At 32.0% G+C, this 11,619-nt stretch overlaps 1 protein-coding gene across 2 annotated transcripts; it reads right to left on the minus strand.

Moving 5' to 3' along the window:
- Positions 1 to 5,381: 5,381 nt before the first annotated feature.
- On the minus strand, positions 5,382 to 10,645 carry LOC108467891 (thylakoid lumenal protein TL20.3, chloroplastic). Of its 2 annotated transcripts, none has more exons than XM_017768703.2 (7): positions 10,290 to 10,645; positions 9,964 to 10,162; positions 9,845 to 9,874; positions 9,639 to 9,745; positions 7,472 to 7,506; positions 7,256 to 7,384; positions 5,382 to 5,865 (listed from the first exon to the last, which is right to left on the minus strand). In XM_017768703.2, the coding sequence occupies exons 1-7, from the start codon at positions 10,462 to 10,464 to the stop codon at positions 5,674 to 5,676; spliced, it is 867 nt and encodes a 288-aa protein (XP_017624192.1). In that variant the 5' UTR covers positions 10,465 to 10,645; the 3' UTR covers positions 5,382 to 5,673. The 2 variants fall into 2 exon arrangements, with proteins under 2 accessions (XP_017624192.1, XP_052874341.1); XM_053018381.1 differs by having other exon boundaries at positions 9,964 to 10,166; positions 10,290 to 10,418.
- Between the last annotated feature and the right edge of the window lie 974 nt (positions 10,646 to 11,619).

Genomic DNA, 11,619 nt, shown 5'->3' on the forward strand with positions numbered 1-11,619 from the left:
ATTCTATCTTCTTCTTAGATCATATATGTTTACAAGTTGGTAATGCTTCTGCAAATATTGCAACTTTCATTTATGTTTTTATGGTTTACTTTTCACTTCAGTAAGTTAATTAATTCAATCCTCTGTGATAATAATAATAAAAAAGTTTGACACTCACTATGCATCTCAAGCTAAATGAGACCTTATCTTAAGTTCATTTCTTAGCATTGTAGTATTTAACTAATTATACGTGCAATGAAGATAAGCTAAATGCCAGCAGTTCAGAGAGTTAATAAAATTGAAAAAAAAAAATGGCATGCTTGTAGCTATATCAGTCCTACAGGCAATGTTTGTGGTGGTTGACTCAGCTTGTGCACAGTATATGCAGGTTCTTGAAGTTGAGTGTTTTGGAGTTTGGTCCTGTCTTTGATGTGGTCTTGTTATAATTGTGATAGTATGCGTACGTTTTCTTCTGAAGGCTGATGGGTGTAAACAAAAGCTTTATCCTTCTTGTTTCTAATATAATAGTTTTAATTGCTGAGTAGAAGTACTTGATGATGAATTAAAAAACTGTGTATGTTGAGCTATAATGATAATGAAAGCGTGGCAGATGCAATAATACACAACCAAATCTGAGATAAGAGAGGATGCATGTGTATTTTAATGAAAAATTTGTTGTTACTTCCCAGATTTTAACAAATAATCAATTTAGATGCTAATATTTATTCAGCCATTCTTTATTCACATATTTTTCGCTAAAAGTTTATGGAGAAATACAAATAGATTGAATTAAGTTTTTCTTTCATGTTGCACCCAGAAAGGGAAAAAAATCATAATTGGAATAATCTTTACTAGCAGGATACCTTAGGTGTAGCTACATACCTGTTCAAGAAGATGGAATAAGATGGAGTCCTTCAGATTTGCAGACTCTTTAGATCTTTCTGCAAAGAGTTGGACGTGAAAATATGAGATAGGGAATCATATATAGGAAACTGCAGACCCATATATATGTATAAAGTATAGAGATTGGAAATACCATGAAGAGTTGAAGACAGCATAAGACAAAATATATTTGACATGGAAAACGTCATTAAACTTGTGGCGGAACAGTGATGGATCTCTGCTGCTAAGGCCTTGACGATGACCTCCTAGGGTTTCAACACTTGAAGGAGCAAGCATAGTTGGAAGAAAAGTACGGGAGAGGGTGACTGCAATTGTCCACTGACCACATGAACTACCAGCTTGGTTTAAATACCTCAAGTAACGGAAACAAGCTTTTAGGCATCTAGTAATAATGGGATAACAGGACAAACCGGCAAGAAAAGCAGTACAATACCTGGGTTGTTATTCACTTGGACAACATCCTTTTACTTAGTTGAAGTCAAGCCTGAAAATCCCTTTAAAGCAATAAAAATTTTCCAAGGGACACAATCATTGGGCGTGTCTCAGGGACTCATAATGAAACACTTCTAACCTGTAGGTAGGCATGCTTAGCCCAAGGGTTCCTCATTGGAAAGTAGCAGAATGAATAATAAGCAAGTGCTTCTTTTTCTGACTAAGTTTGACGTGAAATTTTAGTCTTTTCTCCTTGGGGTTTTTATTTGCAGTGTCCTTTCATGGCTTCCTCTCTAAATTTGTTCACTTGTGAAGAATTAATCATCCATTTTCTCTGAACCAAATGTAAATATGAGAGAGAGAGAGAGAGGCTGCCATAGTCCGTAGCAAGGAAGCCATTGGCACATTGATGTTTTTAGGTGTGACTGAATAATTAGGAGTCAATAAAAATGTTGTTTGAAGCCTAAGTAAGATAACATCATTGAGCATGTGAAACAAAAACTCCATGTGAGGCACTATTATTAGTCTCCCAAATTCCAAGCCTCCACACTTCCCGGAGTCTGGACTTGTACTTAATCTCTTTTTTATGTCTCAATTAGCCTTTTATCTCTTTAGGAAATTGCTAATATATTGTAAGAATAAAAAATGTTTCAAAAACCTCCAGGCACTAAGGATTTTCTTTCTAATTTCAAGCTCGTGGACCATACTGTCGGAAATTCCCTTGCTTTATTGAGCTGGCAAGCTCATAAATTGAATAAGTTTAAGCCAGTTTAACCTTGCAATTCAGCTAAATCATTTTATTTTACTTTGACTAATTATTTACCGGAATAATTGAACTTCTGGGCGCAATTGTACTTGTTTAGATCATAATAATTAACTAGAGGATTAAATTGAATTCAACTGAATTTAGTTTTAATTTTTTCTTTTATAATTTATTTACTAATGGTGTAGTAAAATTATGGTAGTTTACGTCTTCAGCATTAGATTCATTAGTCATGCATATGTCAATGTTGCTAGTTATAACGTTAGTTGCAATTACGCATGTATGTGTCAATGTTTATAGTTACAACCTGGACGAAATGCAATTTACCATTTAGACTCAATTATTTTAATTATTTTAAGTAATTTTCAAAATATTAAATAACGATTTTTAAAATTATAATTGATTTAATATATTCAATCAAACAAGATTATTTTCAAGAAGTCCTAGTATAATTTACTTATCTTATTTAAAGAGATTTAGATTCCTAAAAGTTTATTTTATGAATGTCTCTTTTTTTTTATTGTCATCTCAAATGCTTAATTGAGTGAAACTTTGGTGGTATATTTCAATTATACTAGTTTGGTTTTTCAAGTCTACAACTCTCAATTTATTCAAGATTTTTTTATTGTTTTATTTACAATTTAGAAAGTGCACTAATTTGTTTAATAGAGGAATTTATGTTGAGTTCATTTTGGATTTGTAAATATGTTGTTATGATTAAATTGTGATTAAGCTTTCAACGGAAAAATTTTAACGGTGAGTGAATCAAGATAATTGCATAGTAGTAATGCTGCAACATGATTAGCAAATTGAGTTAAATAACATCTTATACTATTGAATTATAATGGATTGCTCTTTAAACTAAATCTCACAAATGTAGGAAAAGGTTTTGAACAACGTAACCAATTCGTGTTTATTATTTTACTTTTAGTTATATTTTTATTTATTTGTAACTCAAAATTCATCTAGCCAGCAACTTAGTAGTAACATGCAGTAAATATAACCCATAATGCAATATCGTAATAAGGTAAAAAGTTGATAGCTAAAATAACTTGCATAAATAACATGAAATGATTAACTGCATTTATGCCAAGTTCAGGTTGCAATAAACAAAGATTTGAGTGCAAGCAGTATTTATTCACAATACAGACAGTATTACATATAGCTGACGAGTAGAATTATGAATACACAGGAAATATTCCTTGTCCTCATAAATAGGGCCATTTGGAGAATCCTAAAAAAAATGTGTATAAACCTACAGAAAAATCATCAGAATAGTTAACTTTTAGTCAATGATTGGCATTAATCTATAGGAATATGCAGATCGTATACGTATTGGAACAAACTGTGGCAGCTATAATTTTTATCCTATACGGTTACTTATGTTGTATGATAATCATAATTCTTGCACATGCTAGTTTAGATTCATACTGTTTTCCCTAAATTGAAATGAGTAGGAGAACATTAAAAAAGAAAGTGAAAGTGGGGGCTTGCCCTGATTTGGAACACTTGAAAGTTAGCCATAAAAGGAACAAACAACCTTTTGTTCAATTATGAATGTTTAGCTCTTCTTTGTTTTGGATGTTGTGTCTGCGGGTCCACTAGAACAAAGACAAAACAGTAAAATTGAAGGATCTTGATTGATTTCTTTACGAAGTGATCCATGCTTGACTTGAGAGCAGAGATAGGTTCCTCTATGTTGTCTTGAAATTTCATTAGACACCCTCAACACTTGTTAAATCCGCTACTGTCACTTAAACTGCGAGGGAAAGCATGGCCTCGCCTGATTAAACGTCATTCAGATGGGCAGCCACGAGGCAGAATCTCTCTAGTGCTCCACTTAAGGTCATGGCCATCCAACCACTACGGATGAGGATAAGATGGAACAATTTGGGCTTTAGTATTTATATGGGAAAATAGTGCGACCCTAATGATTGGTTTTGCAATTGCAAGTACATGGATGATCTTTCTAGGTTATATAGTATTTGATATACCAGCAGATAAAACAGGCCAGTCATATAGAACTCAGACTATAGCTTAAAGAAAACACAAGACCAGCAAGACCCGAACTTCCTACATTGCCAACTAACAGTTTAGGAACAAGTCGCCTAACGAGGAATGTAGCTTCCAAGGATCAACAATCCTATTAGGTAGGACCTTGACCAACAAAATAGTCATTGGATAAATCTGCCAAGTCAGGAGAAAGGAGTAAAGTATCACTTTGACAAATTTACTAAACTTCTCGGCTATCAGTGATATTAACCCCCCCCCCCCCCCACACACATATATATATTATATATATATATAAAATAGAATACAAAGAATCCACCGTCCCTTCAAACTGCTCTAATTTCCACTAAAATAGAAACCTTGGCATCAACTCAAAAAAGAAATAAAATAATAGAATAATAATGAATTAAATGTATTCTATACAATGCAAAGGCCTAAATATAGGCTAGCTAAATAAATCAAAATAAAATTCTAAGTATATTAGAATTCTAATTTAATCTATACAAATAATTTTAAACTAAACTTTCTTGTTAACATAAACTCCTAAATAACTTAAAATTTTTAATAATTATTAAAATTTTAGAATAAAATAATAATAAAATAATAAAAGTTGATAAATAAAATATTGGACTCATATATAATAAAAATTAAGTCTAAAACTCGAACCCTATAATCAATTGGCGCTCTTGAAGTGAAATGTCTAAGCTTGTTAGTATTTTTTACATGGGCTTATCATCATAGATTGAGAGTTTAAGTCCACGAACATAATTAGTCTTTTCTAATTCATCATTACTCCAAAATTCATCGTCTTCGTGATAAAGTCTTGAGCAACTAAGTTGAATTTTAACTTTATCTGTTTGGATTTGGATCTCGTAACTGAGCATTGAAAGAAATTAAACTCATCTCTATTATGGCCTTTTAATTGGACTGAGTTGCTCGCATCAATATATATATATATATATATATATATATATATTTTTGCAAACATCTTTTGAAGCTAGTCTTGCCTAAAATGCATCGAGATGGTTGCCATAAGGTAGATTCTCTCTAGTGCTCCACTCAGATGGCCATCCCACGATCATAGAAAGTGGTGTGAAGCCACAATTTGACGATTTAAAGAGTGCATAGGCAAAATGATAGCATGAACCTGTCAAGTATGTCTCACCTTTTCAACCTATTCGTGGTATTTAATAGGGGTTAGGCTATTTTCATTAGATCAGCAGATTTTGAAGTAACAGTTGAGACAGAAGATGATCCATATCAATGTCTCTTAGATCTTAAGGAAGCCATAAGCTTTCAGAATAGCAGAAATCTTCTCGACATTTCACTTTATCAGACAGATGAAATTTTACACCAAAATGACAATACGGTTGTGCTGCATAGCTATAAATTTAAGGATTTTAACAACATAATTCTAGTTAAAAACTGACCCAAATTCCAATTTTAAACTCATGGTATTGTTGATGACAAGTTTTTTAACTTTTATCCAAGAAACATCATATGACAACACAAACGCATATGTTTTGTTCCCCGCACCACCAAGAGTGTGCCTATGAGATATCCTTGCGTATGGTTAAGAGGTAAGACTATTTGGCTTCGCAAAGGCCAGTATCTTTGTTACAAAAACCATCCCGGTCTAGCAATTTTTGAGGTGGAGCACTCAACAGAGGAGAGGAAGGGGAACCATAAGCGTTTCGTCGACTGTTTCCACATCCTAAGCTTGCTCTGGTGCTTACCCCAGTTATTGGATTTTTGCCATTTGCATACTTGCAGAGAGCCTACGTAAGCAAACCCATAAATTATTTGGGAAAAATAAACAAAAAGGAGCTCACAGAGTATTAGAAATTGGAGTATAAATGAATCATCGAAAATATAAATGAAGCTTTAAAAAGCTCGAAAATATGTATACATTCCCAATTCTAAAAATAACCTCTACTCAATCTAATAATATCCTTGACTTTGGGCATCCTGGTTATCTTTCAGTTGCAGATTTTTAGACCTATAGATATGGATTCGTTAGACCCTGATGTAGACAAGCCTATCAAGTATCTGAAATCTGAAAAAAAAAATGAGATTCAGATTCGTTTTTAAGTTTTTTAATGCTATTCTTTGTTGTTCTTGAACTAGAGCACATTAACTATCTTGAGTGACACAAAAATGAATCCATGAAATCATCACCGACCCTGCTTTTCCCCTAATTTAAACTGATGGTTATCTCTTACTGGCTCTGCTTTTAGGGCAGAACAAAAGCTTAAATATTTATCTAGTAATGGCGGTGTTGCGTTTGCTATTTTGCGGTAACGGCAACGTCCCCACTGATAAAGAACTCAATGGCCGTGTCAACCTAGTACACATCAATAGCAGTGTAAATCCAATTTCATGATTAAATTTTGGTAAAAATACCTCTTTAGCCCCTCTCAATCAATATTAAGCAAATTAGTCCCTTTAAAAAAATTAGAGCAATTTGATCAATATCAATTTCAAATGTGAGCAATTAAATACAATTAATCACAACCCTTTTTTGTCAATTGTACATATTTTTATTGATATAATAACCAATTTAACTTTAAAAGTTTACACATTTTGTCAATTTGGTCTTAATTTAACAAATTTAACCTACAACATTTACACATTTTGTCATGTTGGTATTGATTTATCAAATTTTAACTTGCAAAATTTACACATTCGGCCAACATTTACACAAGACAAGTAAACATCGAAGACTAAATTTGTTATTACACCAATCAAAATTTGGTACAATTGACAAAAAAATATTAACATCGTGATTAATTGTCCTTATTTACTTGCTTCCAAAATTAATAGGACTTAAATTGCTCCAATTTTTTTGAGAGGGATCAATTTACTTAAATTTGAAATTTTAGAGATTGGAAAGATATTTTTACCTTAAATTCAAATTGAGTACCGAGTTCCAAAAATCAACTTATATAATATTTAATTAAAATTTACTAATAAATATAAATTAATTTTATGATAATTATTTAAATAAATTTTTAAGAATATATTTATAAGCCGTTAATATTCACTATTCAGATATTATTGTTTAATCATTAATAAATAAAATATATAGTCAATCCCATTTTATAGTATTTCATGCATAGAAATGGAAGGTATACATAAAGAAAAAAAATAATGTAAAGAATTAAGTACCTGCTTTTGAGGAAGATCAATAACAGCATCACTGAAATCTGCGCCTTCAATCAGGGCACCACCCAGATCACTTCGGGTGAGGACTGATCTTACTAGCACAGCATTTGTAAGGTTAGCCTCATTGAGAACCTGAACCAAATCAATTTTTTCAACTTCTTTATTTATTACCCAAACATCTGCTCAAATGATGAGAGACCAAAGTTTGGAAAACTTTACCATGCGATCCATTAATGTGTCACTAAGATCAGCACCTGTAGAATTATGAAATATCACTTTACTTAAAAGGAAATACTAATTTAAAATTCAACTATTATTTTTATATGCATTTACATTGCTAACATAATAGTTCAATTTAAACTCTGGCCCTTTATTTATAAAATGATCTAATTTTGATTCCAGTTCAAAATTAAGATTAGTATTTATTAAAATTAAATTTTAGCAGTACCTCAACATTTATAGTACTATTATTTAATCTAAATATTTTATTTTAATTAAAATACTTACTTGAATTTTAAGAATGTGATGGATTTAGGTCTGGCATTTTTTAAAATTAGAATATCGCATAAATAAATTTAATAAAAATTGAACATAAATTCTTAAAGTCTAAAACAGAAAAACTAAAATTTTAAAAATAAAAAATATAGAGAATAAATTACAAATATATAAATGATACACTTTTAAAATTTAAATCTATAATTTAATTTAAAATAATTAACGTAGATTGGAAACATAATAATAAATAAATTAATTTAAAGCTCTTCCACGTTAAAGTTCTTGCATTACTATAATAAACATAATTATGGTAGATACCGATTTAATTTGAATTGTTTTAGGGTCTCGAGTTAATCTGATTCCAATACCGACTATGATTCTAACATTAACCCAACACTCTAAAACCTACTTGCAACACAAGGAACGTAAGGTCTATATAACGTTTCATTGCCTTCACCGATATCTTGTTAACCCTAAATCCCGAGGTATGCTTTTTGCTTTTCTTTCAACTTTAAAGATTAATCAAGGTTTTTGCCTTTTGTTTCCGGTTTTGTAGCTATCTTCTCTTATATATTCATATTCATTTTCCTTTTTCAAATTACCCTCAGTACTGAAATCACCCACAACCGACAATGGTCTCGCAAAACAATCGTGCTCTTCCCGAAGAAACTTTGGGAGAACAAATAGAAAGAAAAGCTGGATATGATTTTCCTAAGGATTTTGCTCTGTGGCAGAGATTTGCATACGAATGCGCACATCATTTAGATGACTCGGAGACGTCTAGCCCTACCTCGTCTTATTGTTCATCAGAACCTGAGGCTTTGGTGGTTTCGCCACTTTATAATGCGCTTCAATCTATTTCCCCGAAGGTAGTCGAAAGAAAAGATGACGAAGCTTTGGGTACCCTAAATCCGAATCCCATTGACGCGGTCACAATTTCTGAAGGTACCCCAAATCCGAATCCCATTGACGTGTTCACAATTTCAGATGATGAAGCTTCGGAATCACCTGAGAAAGTTTTGCCTAAAGGCTATAAACCCCACAAAAGGGTCGTGGCTGTCCGGGATTTTCCTACTCCACCAACAAAGTTTCAAGCTCCATGCTCTGAAGGTCAATACTCTAGCCCCAGTTATGATGAGAAAAAACTTGAATCGATAAAATCAATGGAAGCGGAACCTTCAGAGTATAAAGATGAATTGGAGTCCGGGTACGGTTTGATATCTAGGGACGCCATTATTCCTGTGTACAACATTAGCCTTATTTCATCAGAAGAAGGAAGGGATATGCCAAAGGTTAGAGGCTCAGTGGAGTTTAATGATCTATCAGAAACTTCTGAGCATGAAGCTATGGATTTAACAGAGGAAATAGCATCCAACTTCACGTCTCCACTCGACACAATAGATTCAACTTCTGGTTCTCCCAATGGCTATAGAGGAAGGGGTTCCCCAAATAGGGAGGAGGGTATCTTGGAATCAACTAGTTTTAAGCTGAAAGGATTTAGTCATAAGCTGTCTGATGCAGAAGATCCCTTACTTGAAGCACAAAGTGATTCAGAAAGATTCTCCACAAATTCTCGCCAGAACTCTGAAGCTTATCAAGCCAATGTCCAAATACTACAGAAAAGAGGGTACCAAATAGCCCAAGGAGTAAAAAGAGAAGCGCCTCCAGGTCTAGCACAACCAGGGATACAAACAAAAGGAAAAGAGAGAAGACTTTTCTCCAAAGTTGGGCAAGTTCGAGCTTCTAGATAATTTCATGAGTTACAAATAGATTATAATTTTCATTTAGTTTTGTTTGATTTGATGGAAAAAAAATTGTCATTATGTGTACTTGTATGTGTTACAAATTATCATGGATGAAGTAAACTAATTTCGTTTGGCAGAAAATTTACCTGTGAAATTTGCTCTGTATGCAACTGCTTTCTCAAGGTATGCACCATTGAAGGTTGAACCACTGAAATCAGATTCCCTCATATCAGCAGATGTGAAGTTTGCCCTTCTGTTTCAACCATTTAGATTTCGGATTGATTATGAGCACTTGTGAGTCCTCAGTTTGATTGCCAAGAAGTAATTGAAATTCTTTACTTTGAAAAGTTACCTGAAATTTTCGTTCACGTGAACAGCTTTTCTGCACGACATAAGACAGAAAATCAAACCCTTCCTAAACCAAAAACAGAGATGTTGAGCATATAATTTAGATGTTGTAATGAAACGCACTTCAAATCCGCAGAACCAAACTGTGCAGCAGATCCGATACCAAATTCACCACGAGTTTCTGCCTCAAACTTATTAAGTTCAGCCATAGCAGAGATATCAGAGCCAAAAACAACTATGGCTGCTGCCAATGCTGTTGAAAGCAAGGGTTTCCAGATCTTAAACTTAGCATCCCTAACTTCATACGTATTGTTGGAACAATCTTCCTTTTTCAAAGGAAAACTATGTTAAAATTGAGTACCTAAAAATGATAATAATAATAATAATAATAATAATAATAATAATAATTGATGAAACGAACAAGCAGAATCAAGATATCATTTACTCACCGCTAATTCGAGCTTTGATTTCTGAATTATTAACCTGGCAATAGACGCCAAAACGTTTTGAGAATGAGGGAAGATGGCGGGATGAAGCTTTTGAAGAAGAAGAAGAAGAAGAAGAAGAAGAAGAAATACTAATTAGAGGGTTGATGGATAAAGAGGAGAGTGAAGGCACTGCCATTTACAGGTAGTGGTTTGGTTTCTTGTTGTTACGAAGAAGAGGAAGCTGGTTCAGATGGGCATAGTGGCAGTTTTGATATTAAAATGTTTGCTCCAATTTTATCCACTTGTTTTTGCAGTAACGGGACTGGTTGGGATTAACACACGTCTCTTGCTTGTTTTTCATTGGATGTTGCCTTTCCATCTGTTTATTCTGGGGGAATTTTAAAGTTTAATATTTTCTTCCTGAAAAAAATATCATGAATTTGAATTTTTACTCGATTATCATATTCAACGAAGGTGGGGAACTGGTTACACAAATTTACAACTTAATCCTTATATCTTTACTTTTACAAATTTAATCTCTTTATTTTTAAAATTTTTAAAATTTAAGTTCAATTATTAATACAAATATTTTTTAAAAATTTATTGATGTGACATTTAAAAATAAAAACCTTACTTCATAGTCATATAACTAAAAAGATGACTTTGTAATAAACCAAAATTTGACAAAATAATTTTAACTGTGTTAATTAAAATCTAAAAATAAAAGACTGAATTCTAAAATTTATAAAGAGTTAAGGTCCTTATGCTATATTTTAACAAAAAAAAAAAAACTCTATAACTAGCAAATTGATGGAAAATCCTGTTATCATATAGTGGATCAGTGTGGGCCTTCAGGTTCAGGTTTTTAAATGGATCCTTCACATTATATAATTGGCTTACTTTACAATTTGGACTTTGAATTATACTCAATTTTCTATTTTGATATCTAAGTTTTTTATTACTAATTGGTATTTAAAATATCAATCACTTCTCAATTTGAATCTAAGATATGCTTTCGTTATATTTTTAATTCATTTTTGACAGGCGTTAAAAAGAATCTAATGACCAATCACAAAGTGGAGATTTTATGTAAATAAATAAATAGTTTCTTTCATTAAACATATATACTCATTAAAAATATGAAACAAAAATAAATATATAACAATTAGGAAAATATATATAATCTAGAAAAAATATAAATTATAAAAATTATAAAAATAAAATTTACAAAAATACGATAATTCAAAAGAAATTAGTTGAAATTAATAATATATTACAAAAATGTAAAAAATGTAAAAATTATTTAGAAAAGTTTGAAAATAAAATTCTTTTATAAAATTCTATAAAGTAT

The sequence above is a fragment of the Gossypium arboreum genome, chromosome 8 (genome assembly GCF_025698485.1).
Source record: "Gossypium arboreum isolate Shixiya-1 chromosome 8, ASM2569848v2, whole genome shotgun sequence".
Classification (NCBI taxonomy): domain Eukaryota; kingdom Viridiplantae; phylum Streptophyta; class Magnoliopsida; order Malvales; family Malvaceae; genus Gossypium; species Gossypium arboreum.